The sequence below is a fragment of the Epinephelus fuscoguttatus genome, linkage group LG15 (assembly GCF_011397635.1).
Source record: "Epinephelus fuscoguttatus linkage group LG15, E.fuscoguttatus.final_Chr_v1".
In the NCBI taxonomy this organism is placed as follows: domain Eukaryota; kingdom Metazoa; phylum Chordata; class Actinopteri; order Perciformes; family Serranidae; genus Epinephelus; species Epinephelus fuscoguttatus.
The window spans coordinates 40696551-40714373 of record NC_064766.1 but is presented as its reverse complement, the minus strand read 5'-3'; the positions used below and the strand labels follow the sequence as shown (position 1 = coordinate 40714373).

The 17823-nt window shown below is 41.4% G+C and overlaps 1 protein-coding gene across 1 annotated transcript; it reads left to right on the top strand.

Annotated features, from left to right (window-relative positions):
- The first annotated feature begins 5028 nt into the window (after positions 1 to 5028).
- On the top strand, positions 5029 to 16836 carry crfb16 (cytokine receptor family member B16). The gene is made up of 7 exons (XM_049598556.1): positions 5029 to 5126; positions 7269 to 7398; positions 10999 to 11189; positions 13577 to 13701; positions 14202 to 14349; positions 15835 to 15986; positions 16586 to 16836. The coding sequence occupies exons 1-7, from the start codon at positions 5069 to 5071 to the stop codon at positions 16670 to 16672; spliced, it is 891 nt and encodes a 296-aa protein (XP_049454513.1). The 5' UTR covers positions 5029 to 5068; the 3' UTR covers positions 16673 to 16836.
- Positions 16837 to 17823: the final 987 nt, after the last annotated feature.

The window sequence follows — 17823 nt, the reverse complement described above, 5'->3', positions numbered from 1 at the left end:
ACTGCATTGTGTCTGAGGGAGATAATGCAATACATATGACTATGACTGATGATAATCATATTGGGCTGTTTCAGTGGCCCTCCTGCACTGGTGCCCAATGCACAGCATGTGATGCGCATGTCCGTAATGGCAGCGCTGATCAAAGCAGTCCCTCCAGGATTTTGCAGCCTGTTTTTGAGATTGTTGAGACCTGAAATACCTGATTTCATGTCATCTTTTCTGAAAAACTTGTGATGTATGTTGCTATGTTTATAGCTTCTTTTTTTTTTTTTGTAATGAAATTGCAAGGGCAAGTGAAATTTGAAACATATTTATGATGCCGTTAAAAACAAATAAGACCTCATATTTGTAAAAAAAAAAAAAAAAAAAAAAAAAAAATAGTGCTCAGCATAGATGAGGACACCCCAACAGATTTGTCAGAAAACCTTTAGTTTCCTTCAGAATCAACATTTTCGATGGGATACTATACTACAAAATACTCCCGCAAATACTCCTGTTAAATGTGGGCCAGATTTGTTCATTTGTACACACAAAAAAGGTAATTTTCCAAACAAATTCATTCAAAACCATGTTGCAAAAATGAGTTCACCCCAATGAAAGTCTTCGGAGCAAAGCTGAAGTTTAGACTACAAAATTCTAATTAGCAAGAATTCAACCACAGGTGAGTCTAATTATTCATTAAACAGGTGTCCAGCAGACAGTTGGCTATAAAAGGGCGTTACTTACTGAAGAAAACCCCTCCCCATTTCATGCTGTCAGTGATGGCATCACGTGGAAGAGAGATGTCACAAGACCTGAGAAAGAATATCATTTCTTTACGCAAGAAAGGTGAAGACTACAAGAGGATCAGCAAACTTTACTTATCAGTCAGGATACTGTAGCAAAAGTGATACAAAAATTTATCAAAGGTGGAGCTGCAACCATCTCACAGAGACGTCCAGGCCGTCCACGGAGGTTAACACCTAAACAGGAGCGTCTTCCGATGAGAAGGGTTGAAGAAAATTGCCATGCAAGTTCACTGCAGTGAGCTAAAGAAGTAGAAAGCCAAACTGAGGCGACTGTTTCCTGTGGTACAATACGGCGTACACTGCAGAGGAATGGCATGCATGTGTCATCCACGAAGAAAGCCTCTCCTAAAGCCCACCTAGCAAAAGATTAAGAAGACTACTGGGACTCTACACTCTGAAGCGATGACACTAAGATAAATGTTTTTGGAACTGTTGGCTTCCAAACTGTATGACATCGCAAAGGTGAGGAGTACAAAGAAAAATGTGTGGTGCCTTCAGTGAAACATGGTGGTGGGAGTGTCCTTATGTGGAGTTGCATTTCATTGATGGCATCATGAATTCACAGATGCACTGCTCTATACTGAAAGAGAAGATGTAACCATCACTATGTGCCCTTTGTTGTTGTGCAGTTTTCCAACATGACAGTGATCCTAAACACACATCTAAGGCCACTGTTGCATTTCTGAAGGACAGGATGAAGGTGATTCAGTGGCCGAGTGTGTCTCCTGATCTGAACCCAGTCGAAAACCTATGGGGAATTCTGAAGAGACAAGTTGAACATCACTCTCCATCCAGCGTCCAGGTTCTAAAAGAGGTCATTCTTGAAGAATGTAAAAAGTCAGATGTTGCAGTATGTCGCCACCTTGTTCATTGCATGCCTAGAAGACATGCTGCTGTCCTTTAAAATCATACAAAATACTAGATGTAGTCTTTTGTTGTGGGGTCTATTCATTTTTGCAAGATTTCATAATCTAAGTTATATTATTAACCTTCCTTTCATGTTATGAGTTAAACAAATGTTCTATAAAACTCAGTCTCGTCTAAAAGACGTTGATGAAAACTTTTACTTTTCAAAGGGGGTGTACTCATCTATGCTGAGCACTGTATGTAAAAAATGTTCATTAAGTGTTGTGTTGGAAACATTGAAGCCATGGGAGGGGAAACAGGACAAACACAGCTTGAACATGAAACTAAAATAAGCAGCAGCAGTTATTGCCATGAAACTGAGATAAACATTTATTGCAGTGAAGTTTCACACACAGCAGCTCAACATCAGTTTCAGCATTTCTTTTTTTGTTTGTCATATTTGTTGACGCACAGCAGAGTTACTGCTTTATTCTTGTCTTACACTGAAGTTCACCTTTAACATGTTTCCTCCAGTGAACCAGCAAACTGTTTATGATCACTGAGGAAAGGAGAAGTCACTCTCTGCAGCAGGAAGTAAAAGGACAATAAACAGGCTCATGTACAAATATGGAAATCCAGGTCCCGTCCCACTGTCAGGCCGATGAGTCAAATGAATGAGGAGTGCAATGACATCTGCTAATGGCATAATTTCTTCATTAGCTCAGAAGACCAGGTGATCCAAACCTGCTGCAACATTTACCACAACTCTCTGTTTATTTGGTGTCTTTCTGTGAGATTCATTTCACTTCACAGAAAAGTTAAAGCTGCTTGAACTAAAAGTTTTGATACGTGGAATTCAAATAAATAAATGTGCAACAGAATAAAAACACTGAATATTAAATGATGTTTCAGGGTCAATGTTATGTGTCTGATGGTTTCAGGCTGAAGCAAGTATAGAACAAAAGCAGACCATTAGTTAGCCGGTTGCTGTGTGTTTTATAGCTTGCTTTATGGCCGGGGACAGTTAATGTTTGATCATCATGAGAGTCCAAAGTCTTCACACTCTGTCTGTCCTCTCTCGAGTGAAGCAGTCAGGCAGAGACACAGAAACATTATCAGAATCAGAGACCAGAAAAGGTTGAATTAAATGTAACATCCCAACAGATCCACATCTACTTTTTCATAACAACCTATGACAGCGCACGCTTTGGCAATTAAAGGAAAAATCCACCTTTAAAAGTTCTATAACTGTCCAGTATGAAAGCTTTGACTCCAAGGGATTTAACATCACCTCAGCTCTCACACTGCTGGAGAAAAGTTTAGATAATCGAAAGTGGGGTTGTGTAAGGGGATTATCCATAGTCAGAGTATTACCTACAGCAGATGGTGGTCGACTCGCCCCCAGTAAGCAGGAGTACTAACACAGTAGCTGAGCAATCAACCTGTTCTCACACCGGAGTTGTTGAAAACTGCTTCTTGGTCAGTGACTTGTGGCGTCAGGCATGATACACAGCCGGTAGCTGTTACGTGTAACAGCACCCAGCGACGTCAAGGGGAAATGTGGTGGGACAACAACGAAAGTACAGGTGTTATAAGACAGACTAGGGTGGGTACGAGGGGTGGTGGATGCGTCCAACATCCACCAGAAGGCCAGTGTTTGCTTCTTGTCAGATTGTAAACCAAAGCCAAACTCTGTCCTTTTTTCCCCAAACTCAACCATGTGTGTGTTGTTGAAGAAAAAAAAACATCAATCACGGTGTTGTACCAACGTAGTGCTTTTATTTTGAAAGAGACTGTATGCAAACTGTACGTTTCCTGTGAAAACAGAGGTGTATTTTGAAAACTGACATTGCATGTAACAGGCTGAAGTTGACACGGCGTCCCAGAACGTCAACAATCAACACACCCAGGGTACCTTGGACGTCATATGTGGACGTGGAAAGACGTGGAAAGTCCATGACCAAACGTGTGGCGAGATCGGAGAATTTTGTTGACATTCTGGGAGGCCTTGTCAAGTTCTGCCTGTTAAATGCAATATTTGGCTTACGTTCATACAGGAAGTGGACACTGGGTGAAAGTCGGTGGTTGCTGGAGCCATCCGTCACCCCTCCCGCACGCCCTACTTGAACTTTCGCCCCCTTAACTTCCATTGTTGTCTGGCTGCGTTTCCTCCTCACCTATTACAGAATAACAGCGACCAGCCAGGTATCATACTGACACAAATGGATGGCTTTGTCGTTGGCGTCTGATGCCGGAAGTCACTGACCAAGTGCTGATATTTGACAACTTCAGAATTAGACGGTGGTTTGCTTGTACACAAACCAACTCTTTGCAGATTATAGGGCTGGTGTAGAGATGCATGGCCAAAAGAAAAGCTCACATTTCTGGTCGTAAAGTCAAACACACTGACTTTTAAAAATAATGGAAAACTTGGATATCAGCAGGTTTTTGGATAAGCACCAACACTGCAACGCCGAGCTTCACAAGGAGGTGGTTGAAGCCGCCGGTGGAAAAGCAGAGTTTATCAGAGTGTGTAATCAGGAATATTAGTGGAATATTATTTTTTGCTAGCCATGTAAACAGCTTAGCAGGAATATTGTCTGTTGTCATTCAGCAGTCCAATCAATGAGGTGTCATCTGCAAATTTAACAATGCTGCTATTGTGATATTTGGCAACATACCAGTGAATGTCACTTTGGGCTGTGACTGCTTCATAATTCTGCCTTTTTGATAATATTCTCCAAAGAGTTGGCCCCCAGAAGAGACCAGGATCATGACTGGAATCAAAAGGAGTCAAACAGAAACCATTTTCTGGCTTGTGCACAGCAAAAAAGGGTGTCTGTGCTACTGAGTCAACAAGAGGTTAAACAAAAAAAAAAGCAGCTCTATCGGCCCCAAAGAGCTAATCAGGTGTTATGAGTTAAACCCATAAATTGCAGCTGACAGCTGATGCCCCGAGGCCGCTGACAACAAGTCGAACCGGCTCTGCGGCTCAGAATCCAGCCTCAGCATCCCGACACACCAGTTTTTCTCTGCAGATCCGGGGCAGATCACAGGGACGCTCACACAGCTTCTGCTTTTTGAGACATCTTGAACACTGCGAGGTGAAGTAAACACTGACAGAAACCAGACTCTGAATCATGTGGATCTAAAACGGAAAGACAAACTGGAATATTATCGTCCTCTGCACAGTGGATTTAAGGCTTTTATTCACCTCTCAGATGAGCTGAAGGACGGATCCAGAAACGTACACTGCATGAAAGGCAAAAGGAGTACTCAGTTTTCTTTGAGGGATATTTCTGGACAGTAAACTGGATTATATGTTGTACTCTGCATTAGTTTATATGCAGGTCACTGGTTGGATTTGGACATGTTGGACCTGACATGACCAGAATCTTTCCCTCCTTTTGGTTCTGGAGACAAACTCTCCGGTCATGAGACGCACTGTGAGCCTGCTGATGATGACGATGGTCCTGCTGGACTTTACAAACTGTGAGTTCACTTTCACACTTAGCTGATGGAGATTTTCAGAAATGGCTCAGATCAGGTGAAGACATGAGTTTACCCCGCAAAATAATAAAAAATAAAATGTATACTTTTGGTTTTTCTTTTTGGATTTTTGGTTGGGTGTGTTGCATCAGTCAGCTAACACCTTGGTCTGAGTGCACCTGCAGAGACATTCACATGTGTCTTTGCTAAAGTTCAGAGTTGTAAAGAAAAACTTCGACATTTTATTTTTCTCTGAGAGTTGCAGCGATACCACCCTCATGTCTCCACACAGGATAAATGTTGGCATGTGCTTCCCTGTAAACTACGGATACGTTACAATTGTACATTTCATTTGAGGTGGATCTGTTTAAATGTTGTTAAATGTTTCTTTACGTTTCAATTTTCATTTTAATATTGTGCCAACACTGTGGCCAATGTGTAGTTTGGTTTTGGTACAGTTTGGAAAATAATACCAGGTTACTATCACCATGACCTCAGCTGGAATCTGTCACGACATGTCTCGACTCTCACCTATCCACCGTCCCCTCCACCTCCTGATGGGAAGTTAAAGCTCAAATACTCCAATCAGCCAAATTATTAGAACCTCTGGCAGGTGGAGTGAATAATGATCATCTTGTGGAAAACATTTGGTCCTGGCATTTGTGTGGATGCCGTTTGACATGCAACACCTATCCAAACACCATTACAGACCAAGTACCCACCCCAGCTGGACAATGCGTCATGTCACACTGCACAAAGAGTGTGTGACTAAGAGCTTGAGGTGTCGACCTGGTCTTAAGTTTCCCCAGATCTTACTCTGCTCGAGCATCTGTGGGACTTGTTGGTACCCCAGAGGAACTCCGATAAACAGTGGGGCCTGCTTGGATCAGACTTGGCTCTGACCTGTTGAACAGGGGTGTAAATATAGACAGTGAAGGCAGTGCGGTTGCACCGAGGCCAGTGGGAGTGAGTCATTTGGCGAATGATTCAGTTTGCCACCTTGGAACTGCACCTGTCTCTCTCTAAAAAAAACCAAAACATTAAATTAAAAATGGCGTCATTTTCTTGAGGCAATATACCCTCAAAAATTCATCTCCGTCATGATTTTCTTTTTTTCTTTTCTGGGGTAAAATAGTCAGCAGCAATCTATCACCACATTAAATGCTCATTCTATATAATAAGATATAATGTTTTTCATATACAGGTATGCAGTGATGATTGTTGGATAACATGTACTTGGATGACGTTGCTGTTGCCTAATGTCAGGTCTCTATTTTATCGTGGGATGAGATGATACAACACAGCAGCTAGTGTAGACGCAAAATCTGAGCACATGTACAAGTCCAGCGAGCAGTCGTGCCATTTAAACAGAAAAGTGGTGGTAAGAAAGAACAAGAGAGAAACAAACAGGAGGAGAAAGTAGCAAAGCTCCCTAAGTCAGATTGCTTTGGCTTTTTTACAAACAGTTGCCAGCAGTGTGTGTGTGTGTGTGTGTGTGTGTGTGTGTTGAGACATGGAAACGGGGGGTGTCCTGATGCTCGATCAGATTAGGATCTTCAGAATTTGGAGGCCAGGTTGACGTCATGTTCCTCCGGCCGTTCCTGAGCAGTGGTTGCAATGTGGCATGGCGCGTTGCTCTGCTGGGGGGCGGCGCTGCCATCAGGGAGTGATGTTGGGTGGGTGGAGAACACATGAACGCCAGGACCCAAGGTGTACACGGCAGCATAACAAGATGATCAAAGTTATTCACTTCACCCACCAGTGGTTTGAATGTTTTGGCTGATCAAGTTACATTTAATCTGAACACGTCACTTCAGTAACGTTAATTTACCAGTAATACATATGAAATGTACAATGCCAACATTTTCTCCTGGCGGCTGGGCTGCTGCACGCTAAACATGGAGCTACAGCCAGTTAGCTTAGCATCAAGACTGGAAATAGAGGAAAACAGCACTGCACAAACGTTAAAAAAACAACCTACCTACCAGCACCTCTAAGCCTCACTGATTAGCATCTTATTTGTGTCATTAAATGCATCCCACAGCTACGTCATGCTGCCCTCAACAATAATACCCAGCTCCTCAGAGCAGGACCTCCCCTCTCTGTATCTCACATAAGACTTAAACCATGAACTCATTCTGTCAGCAGATGTCTGGATGCTGCCGGCTCCCAGCAGAGTTTCCATGGAGTCTGTTGACATGAGACACGTACTGAGGTGGGGCCCTCTGGAGGCTCCCTGTGACACCGCAGCCCTCTACTCTGTTCAGTTCCAGGGGTGAGTCTCACACGCGCACACACACATCACACATTGTCCTCCTCCTGTCACACACTCACCAGAACACACTATGTGGATTAATCCGCTGCTGAAAATAGTCCCAAACAAAGTCAGATCCCTCCTGTCTGATAAAAACCACAGTGAGCAGCTGTTTGAAGAAATTACTGATGAAACTATTTATATTTGTGGTTTGAAAGATTTACAGACAGGAAGTCAGACAGCGTTTACCTTTCAGCCGAGTGCACCACTGAGAGGATTTTAGAAGTATATCATCACCTGACAAGCAGTAATTTTAAAAAGAAAAAGAAAAATTAGTCTACAGCATTTTTTATTCTTAAAAATCATGTGTCTTGCAGAAAATATTGTCGTGTGGTTTCCACTTTGGGGGACACATCCCAGTCAAAAAAATAAATAAATTTTGCTTTATGAAATTTAGGAAAATGCTCAGATCACACTTTCCTAAGTTTAATAGTCCAAAACCCAAAGATATTCAGTTTAATATCACAGAAGACTTAGAAAAAAAAATAACTGTCACATTTCAGGAGCAGGAATCTGATTTTTGACATTTGTGCTAAAAAAAAAAATAGTTGCAGTACGGTGAGTGAATTAAGACGACGAGGCACAGTGAATCATGAAAGCTGCAGCGCATACCTGCAGCAGGTAATCATTACATTCATTAAGTCATTTAAATAATGACACACATGTCCTAATAAACAGAATCAGCAGGTGTGTCTTTTCTCTGATGAGCCAGCTGTGACACATTAACACACAAAGCTGCGTTAGTTTCTACATTCAGACTGCATCACGTCAGCTGTAAATCACATTATAATTATCTGTCCGGAACATTCCTGCGGTTGGTTTGAAGTCTTCGGTGCGCTCCTCTGTTTAAGGAGAAGAGGATATACTTCATTAATCCCTGAAGGGAAATTAAATTTTCTCACTCTGTTGTCAAATACACACACAGGCCTGAAATACACACACAGGCCTGAAATACACACACACAAACAGGACCTATGCATGCAAGGCTGTAACTACCATTGAGGACACCGAGGTCATGACCTCTGTATTTTTTCCCGACCTAAATGAATGAATAAAATGAAAATAAAAATAAACCATTTCATTTGTGCGGTGAAAGTGCGTGGGAGGACCGATGGAAGGTGACTGAGTGACTCTCTCTTCTCTATAATAACAATTATTTAAAAAAGAAAATTCTGGCACTCTTGTTTGATCGACGCAGCTTTCATACAGCTCTGCACACACATTATTCTTGGATGGATTACTCGCGAATGCAGGATCACACAGAAATGCCACACATATCATATGAAAGCGCAGGAGCAGAGCTTTCCACTGATGCCACACACATCATTGTGCTGTCATCCCATCACGCTATAAATCCAGATCAACTGTCTACAACATAAAAACCTGATGAATTTCTTTACAATCCATGATACAGATCTTGTTATCAGTCACTTCATATAGTGAGGAATATCGTATCTTACCACGTCTTAGGCTTGCGTGTGTTTCTCCCTGTCTATCCACATTTGTAGTCCGGCTTTCAAGATGCAAATATCTCCATATTGTCCAGTTGACGCTCCATCAAACTTTGTATGACAAGACCAGCCACTTCACCTTTGTGCACCCAGACAACTGCAGCCTAATTATGCATGCTGACAGGGCCGTAGTCACCATATACATTGAGGGGGACACGCCCCCCCCAAAAGCCCAAAATGTCCCCCCAGTATATAACTGAAACTGAAAAACAACAACAAAAAAACGTTCAGGTCAGGCCAAAGAGCAGCACAGAGCACAGAGAAGTCAAGATCATGTCGACAAAAAAACGTCCAGAATTTTTTTTTTACTGCAAAGTGGCAAATATGATCTTGGAGGACATCATTGCACTTGGTTGACTATTTTTCTATGATCTTAGATGTAAATATTGCATGTTTCTTTCAGATAAAACACATTTTTGACTTGTGAATGAGTCAATGGAATTTCTTGCAATAATGAAAAAATACTGGCAATCATGTCCGCCTGGCACAGACCACATGTTTTGGACAGCTGTGAAGTGACAGAATGTCCCAGCATCATGGTTCTTATATTGCCAGATTCCAGAGAGTCTCCCCTCTTCATATATGGCAGAATATGTCTTCTTCCAACTTGCTATGCTGAGATACATGTAAACATGTAAGAATTTAGAAACACAGATTTGTTTTTTCATTGATATAAAAATTAATATAACTGACAGATGAAGAGAAGTACTTCCTGCTAAAGAATAAGTGGTTCAAACATAATTATAAATACCCACAAACAAAGTTTGGTGAAAGGCAATTATGCTATAGTATGAAGTGGGAAGAGAAACATGATAAGATGGGATTAATCTAATATGATGTGTGTAGTTCTTTATAGATGTAGCCTCTTAATTTGGCTGTCAAAGTGCACCAGATTGAAGGCTTTTGATATTTCGGACTCCCCCACATGCACCACGACTAAATGACCTCGGTATTTCAAAAATCCTGTGTACGGCCCTGTATACATGCATTAAATGGAGAGATGGCCTCCCAGGTGAAAGTCACAGGCTGTTTGACCAGACTACCACCCCTCCTACCTTTACTTACCTTGTTGTCCCAGCGTTTCCTGCTGACACCACCGGTCACCACTACACAATAACAGCAAGTGGCTGCGTATCATGCTGTGTTGAAAGGACGTCTTTATTCGTCTGTGTCTGACGCCAGAGGCCACTGACTGAAAGCGCTGTATTCAACGTCTTCAGAGTGAGACCGGGTTGTCTGCGGTATGCAGCCCACTGAATATGCGTGTTTCTCCCGCTGGCTCCACCCACAAGTTCCTGCTCACCTCATAAACTTTACATTGTGATGCTGTCATAGATTTTTAAATCGCTTTCTCGGCTCTAGCCTAAATCTGAAGCAATATTTAACCCCCTCCCTGAGAAGCTAGCATGACTGATGATTGGTACCACTGGGTTCCTCCAGTCTCCTCGTTTCAGAGGGCTGAAAATGAAATATTATTGTACATTTTTGTCTGAAATTCAGTTTGGGATATTTGGAAAGTTTGGGAAGGGAGAACTTAAATTTAAGTTTCATGTGAGTGAAAAAAACCTGTCGTGTAGGTTTGATAACAGAGACAGTGGACGTGTCTTCATAAGTGCTGTGATAAATGTCACCCAACAGGTTGGCTCCACCTGTCAGCAGGCCGATACACTGACTCACCTTCACTCTTAATTTTATTTTCACTGCACTGTGACAACTAGAAGCCTGAGTCAAGGAGGAAAAACACTGAGAACAAGTCACACTCAGCTCCTGTGAATCAGTGGCATGCACAGCAGCAGCAGCACAGCGGTGGAGGTATGCAGGGTGTGGCGCCTGAGTTTAGCTAATTATTACTGAGGTGCCAGCTGGGTGAATATGACAAAACCCACATTATCTGTTCAGAGACGCTGACGTGCACAAATGGTTAGAGTTAGTTTCAGTTCACACAGCCAGTTCTGTTCTCATGCTGCAACCAGAAACACAAAAACCCTTCAAAATAAAGAAGCATGAAGCGGTACATTTAAAGCTCTCTGTGTGTCTCTTTCTCCTTCAGTGAGTTTGAGCTGATGTTGCTGAACGGCAGCTGGGTGGACGCTCATGAGTGTCAGCTGATTCCTCACACTCACTGCGACCTGACCTTAGACCTGGGCTCCGACTCCGACTACAACCTCCGCGTCAGAGCGCAGTGCGGCTCCCAGCTGTCGCTTTGGACCAAGCTCAGCCTGCCCTTCAACCGCAGAGACAGTAAGACGTTTCTCACATGTGAAATTAAGTTTATACCTTTATTTACAAACACACTGTGTTAGCCAGGCCTGTCAGATATTGTAATTTTCAGAATATGTCAGGCTGCTCAGAAACTCCATCATTTGGTTTGTCAGAGTTTGGTTTTAATTAGTTATGTAACGTTATAGAAAGGAGGTGTGGCGTCATGATTGATAGCTGTGTGCTTGTAATCAGTGGTGCTGGATGTATGGGCGGGATTTGTTACCAGCAAAAGATAACATCGTCCTTATTACTTTGGCTTCACGTTGTACTGTGGAAGGAGGTGGAGGTGTGTCATTCGTCTTACAGAGATACAGTCTCTGGCGTGGACGTGCATCGTCTACACTGGGCGTGGCTGTGCCTCGTTGTAGTGTTAGGTGGTGCAACAGGTGTAAAAATTAATCACAAGGCTGGATTCCTTTACCTCCAGCTGTTGCAGCCGGATTTTGATGTGTTATTTACATTTGAAATAGTTTTGATGCCAAAGAAGAAGAATGAAATGATGTAAAGTTCCATTTAGTGCAGGCGTCAGTTAACTATCAGAGGAGCCATTTATGACCAAAAATATGATTATTTGATACTTTAACATTGCAGCGTTGGTAGTGAAAGCAAACAAATCTGTCCATGCACTATTAAATTCTGTATTTTATTCTGACACACTGTTAGCCGAGCGAGGGAGGCTCAAGACGAGCCACCACTTTTGAGGTTTGGCAAAATTTAGAGGAAAAGGCGCCAGGCCGTAGATGTATGACGCACGTTTTAGTTGACAAAATGTTAATACTTTTTTTTTTTTAACAGTGCAGAGGCTACACATTTTTACAGTTCGGGATGTAAGAATTTTGTTAAACCTACAACAGTGATAAATAGAAATGAAAATATTAGAAACAAATAAGTTTTTCACTTTCATGTGATATATTTGGTCAAAGGTACAGATGAGGCACTGATTTAGTTGATGTCCTAACAGTGCATGAAACTTTGTGCATTTCCTGGATTTTTTTTTTTTACTTCGTGACATGTTCTTTTTTCATTTTCCTGAGGTTCTTGTATCAAAGTCTGCTCCTTTATCTTTTAATACCTTCCTGGGTTTCACGTTATCGCACTTCAGAATATGGTTAGGCATATGACCTTTTCACATGTGTGATAGGGCCGCAACAAAGTCCCCTCATTACGCCGCCTTTGCTTTTATATACAGAACAATGGCAGCATCATGTCGCTCCAGTGTGCGATTCACAGCGTGCCAGCGTTCCAGAAGCAAAAAAGTCGTGACGGTGTGACGTGTACCACAGCAGCATCGGCCTCTAGTGTGACATATAACATGCTTGTCGGCAGCACTTTATACACAGTAACAATGGCATTAAGGTGTCAACAACAATTATTTATTGTAAGGAGCTCCTGGACCTCATTTTTTCCCAACTGGCGGACATTTTCAGTTGCTGTTCATCTTAGCTGAGTTAGCTGCTAACTGCTGCTAGCTACTTTTTGCATCAGTGGTTCCCAACTGGTCCAGGTTTCTCAATAGCTCAAGGTCCACACAGTGTAATATATTCAGTGTCATACTTGTATTTGAACATTTCATTGAGCTAGTTTTCTGTCTGTTAAGTAGCTGTCTGTTAGTCACTCACTCTACAGCAAGAAACAACACTTGAAATAAAAGCTCTGTGTCGGAAATTAGCTGCACTTCAAAATAAAGTGTGATTTTTATAAACTTGACATGTTTGCGGGTCTATTTAGAGAGGACCCGCCACCCACTTTTTGACCGCGACCCACAGTTAGGAACCACTGTATTACATCTCCTGGGGGTCGAACACATACCAGATCGTCAGAATATCACACCTGTCTCGTCCTGCCAGCTCACGCTTTTCACACAGACATTACTACCTCCACTGCCGGCTTAAAGGTGAGACAACTCTGTCCCCCTATTCCGTTACTGTCCCGGTTAAAGAAAGCGGCGAGGTGGGACAACAGCGCAACATTCCCGCCTTCAAGATGCAGTCTATAAAGAGGGTCTATGAAGAGATAATGAGTTGGGTATAAGGTCGGGTCCAGGTTAAGGTAAGTAGAAACAGACTTTGACACAACACAGCTTAAGTCCCACGATTTCATGAACGCTGCAATAATGGAGACGTGTCAAATTATCCAGAGGATGCACAGCACAATCTTTTCACCAGAACATTTTGACTTATAAAAAATTATGATTCTAACTCAGGATTTTATGTATTGTGTCAACACCAGGAGGAGGTTACACACTTAGAGTGAAGGGGCCCCTCTTTGGCCCTTTAAAATGTCTGTCCACGTCGCTGTCGAGCACATCACTCATAGGTTTTTTAAAAAAATGCATAAATCAGTGAATGTTAATCTCTTGTTGACAGCGGTCTTGACGGCGCCGGAGATGGCGGTGACGGTGGCAGGTGATGCCCTTCAGGTGTCGTTCAACAAGCTTCCTCTCACTGCTGTTGTCAGTGTGACGGTGTGGAAGAGAGGCGACGAGCTGCAGGTCAGAGTTTACTTCTCATCTTTATTCCCTTCTTTTCCTTCCTCCCATGGTTATGTGTCCTGTCCTTTATTTTTCCTCTTTCCCGCCTTCTCCTCTTCTTTGTTTCCTTTCTCCTTGATGTCTTTTCTTCTTTTTCCTCCTTTTGTCTCATACCTTTGTCTCCTCCCCACTCAGTTTTTCCAGCTCACCTCTCTTTTATTCCTTCACCCTTTCCTCTTCCTTATTTATTGCCCTTTTTTAATTTCCTTTATTTCCTGCTTTTCTTTCTTACATCCTTTGATGAACCTTTCCTTCTTCCATTGATTGATATCCCTTGTCATCTCCTCTGCTTTCATTGAAGCAAGTGAATTTGTAGCTCAGACTAGCTGCTGAGGTGCAGATATTTTGCACTATTCAGTTAATTTCTTGTCTATTTTTTTTTTTTTTTAAAAACAACAACAACAAAAAACACTTGTATTATACATCTTCCCCTCATTTCTCTCTGTCTGACTCTGATTCAGGCCACTGTGCACACAATGCCAGCTGAGCAGACGGTGCTGCTTGTCCCCGCCCTGCAGGAGGGAGCAGTGTACTGCGTCAGAGCTCACACCATCCTGGACAATCGGCTCCGCAGCAGCAGCACCGACCCCCAGTGTGTCTCCATCACTGGTGGGTTACAGTTACAGGGTGTTATGGCGCACACACACACACACACACATTTTGTTTTATTGACATAATACCTAGGCTATATGTTTTCACTTTCCTAAATAGATTAACTTTCCATATTTCTTATATTACCAATTTACAGAAAAGTCCTCATTTTCCAAAAAATTACTTACCTAAAGGATGTCACATCATTTTTTCCACTTCTCAAAAATTTTTACTTTCCAAAAATGTCCTCTTTCCAAAATGTTTCAAATTTCAAAAACCCCACTGTGGAAAATGTCCTAACATCGTGCTCTCACTTTCCTAAAACGTTCCCCTTGTTTCATGTTCTCTACAAAATATTTCAGATTTCAAAATATTTCCTTACTTTCCCAAAAAGTTGCTTACCTTATTGATTTCATGTTTCAGTTTTTTTTCCACTTCACAAAATATTTCCACAATCCATGTTTTTACTTTCCAACAATGTCCTCTCTCTCCAGTTTTTAAAAACTGTTCCCAGTTGGCAAAAAAAAATGTCATTCCAAATGTCCAATTGCTCATTAGTCTTTTCAAAATATTCCCATTTTAATTTTCCAAAAATGTTGACTATTTTTAAAATGTTGTAAGAACCTCACATTTATATATTTTTTAATATTCTCGTGATCCATGTTTTTACTTTCCAAAATGTTTCCACTTTGCAAAAAGTCCTCACATTCCATGTTCCTAATTAATTGTATTTTCCTAAAACAAAGTCCCCACTTTCTGATATTTCTTTACAAAAATGTCACAATTTTTAATAAATGTCACTTTAAAAAAAAAAAAAGAATAAGAAAAAATACTTTTAAAAAAAATAGCAAGATTTGATCACCCTGACCAAATGTTTCAGGGTTCTTTTTTTTATACTTAACAAAAAATATTTTTCAAAATCCATTTTTACTTTACAAAAATGTCCTCTTTCCACAAATGTTCCTATTTTCAAAAATCTGTCCTCACTTCGCAAAATTGTCCTCATGCTCCATGTTCTCGCTGTTCTTAAAATGCACAAGCCTAAAAAAAAGTCCTCTCACTCCATATTCTTTGCAAATTATTCCCAGTGTCAAGAGATGTCTTCACATTCCATAAAATCTTGTTACTTTCTGAAAGAACCTTGCATTTCTTTCCCACCAAAATATTCTAACAATGTTTTTACTTTCAAAAATGTTCCACTTTGCAAAAATGTGCTCAGGTTCCATGTTCTCTATTTCCTAAAACAAAGTCCCCACTTTATGAATTTTCTTTACTTTACAAAAAACAAAAAACAAACAAACAAACAAACAAAAAAAACTATATACCAAGAATTTTCTCTTTCCAAGAATTCCTTCCTTAGCCAGTCACGACCTTTTATTGAATGAATTCTGCTAAATTTGCAAAAGAAATATAATGAATAAACGGACTTAAAGAAACACTCTGACCTGGGTTCAAAAATAAATGCTGATAAATCAAAAACTTTTCTTCATGATCCACCCGCAGGTCCAGACGCTGCCTGGAAGAAGCCGACCACTGTGACTGTGACCGTCATCATCATGGCCGGTCTCCTGTTCGCTGTCTTCTGGTCCGTCGTTCACTGTCGTCCAGACGTCTGTCAAACGTACATCCGTAAAGAGCCACTGCCCCGCTCGCTGGTCAGTCTCACCCCGTATAAACACAGAAATGCATATAAAACTAGTGCATTAAAGTCACGTTAGAATAGACCTGGTTTTGAAAATAACTTAATATTTAACTGAGCTCCAGAAAATTGATTTTAGATTTTATAAGTATGCAAAACATATAACAAATATACCATAAATATGTTACTTACTTAAACCTGGTCACTGTAATGTGTCTATATTTATTTTTAAAAAATTTTGTCATTTTTAACCCAGCTGTTTTGGGTGTCCTGTACTACTGGATGTTATTTCTAGTTTTAAATATTGTGATTTACTGTTTTTATAATTGTAATGTGACACAATTCTTATGAGGAAATAAGGCTTTTCACATTTTTTAATTACATGAAAGATTCTTAAAATTTGATCTATACTCCATCAAGATCTGAGATCTTAAATCATTGTATATGCTCCAGTAAGTATATTTTAAATACATGTGCATATATATTTCACTCAAAGGGATGAAAATCAATTTCTACTCTCAACTATGTGATTTTGAATTGTTGAAATACCGCAGTATATCAGTGTGTGTTTTAATGTGCTAATCTTTAATAGAGGAAATCCGCCCTCTGTTGCAGGAACCTGATTGGGACACTAAAATCGCGATGAGCCCTGAGGAGGCGGAGCTTTGTGAGGAGGTCCATGTGTGCGGGCCTGAAAAATGAAGCCAATGCGCAAGTGCCAAAAACTGCAGTTCTTTGAACGGCCACTTGAGGCTGACTCCAAGAGTGAGTCGATCCCCACAGACCGCCATCTTAAAACTTTACAGCAGAAGCAAACATGTTTACAGACTGGTACAAGGTTTAGTCTCCATGACAACCATATGAAGGGGTGACAGGCTGTCTGTGAGGCGTCGCTACAGTCTGAGTCAGATCCATCCCTCACTCCTCCACAGCTCCACCCTCTCATCCAAATATGGTCACTTATGGCTCCAAAAAAACAAGATGGTGACAGCTGAAATCCTGAACTCGGGGCTTTAAAACAGGAGTCCACAGGATGACGTCATGGAGTCACACTCTGTGGTCACAACACATCTGGAAGACCAAGTGCTGAACATGGTGGACTGATGTTGTACGTTAATGTTTTGAGAAGATGCTGTTGAGCTGTTCAGGTCTCCTGGAAGTTTTGGGGGGTTTGTGATGTGTTCAAATCTTGTGGGAAAACTGAAACAAGCAGAGGAAACAAAAGGAAACAACGGAGATGCTTTGTAATCCAAGCCATGAGACGTTTCACCGCTCCAAAACCAAACAGCTCGTTACATCGTCACTTTTGTTATCACATCACTACTGACTTGAAATACAACAGTCACGTCAGTGGACTCATTTTAGTAATCGTCGTGCTGCTGTCTAGTGTTAGGTACACTTAACGGCAATGACCCTGACATTTACACACACACACACATCTGAATTTTGGGGAGATATGCAATTACCAATTTTACAGGGTGTAACAGAAAAGCAATATAACAAGTAACGTAAAGAATTCACCCTTTGTCAAGACCCGCCCATGGTCCTGCCCCCCTTAGTTACTGTTGTTGGATTCGACAAAACAAGCCTCGCGGGGGTTCATTCCCACAGGAAACAATGGAAAATACCAGGAGATTTAACTTTCTCGTAATTCAAATTGAATTGATCATTCTGTCCAAAACGTGGCGTCAGCAATAGAGAACAAACGTGGCTACAGTTGAGTGAACGGGCAATACGTGACCTGATGTCCCGATGTCTGACGGTAGCCATGGCTGCTAACGTGAGTTGTTACCCCTGACGTCTGACGTTAGCAACTGTTGCTATGGGGAGAAGCACTCTGGTTGGTGGGTCAG

What these genes read in the sequence shown, in the direction of transcription:
- crfb16 (XM_049598556.1), top strand. Translation starts at nt 5,069, where the DNA reads ATGAGACGCACTGTGAGCCTGCTGATGATGACGATGGTCCTGCTGGAC. An exon ending in AGAGAGGCGACGAGCTGCAG is followed by an intron (nt 13,702 to 14,201) that starts GTCAGAGTTTAC and finishes ACTCTGATTCAG; the next exon opens with GCCACTGTGCACACAATGCC. An exon ending in CCAGTGTGTCTCCATCACTG is followed by an intron (nt 14,350 to 15,834) that starts GTGGGTTACAGT and finishes ATCCACCCGCAG; the next exon opens with GTCCAGACGCTGCCTGGAAG.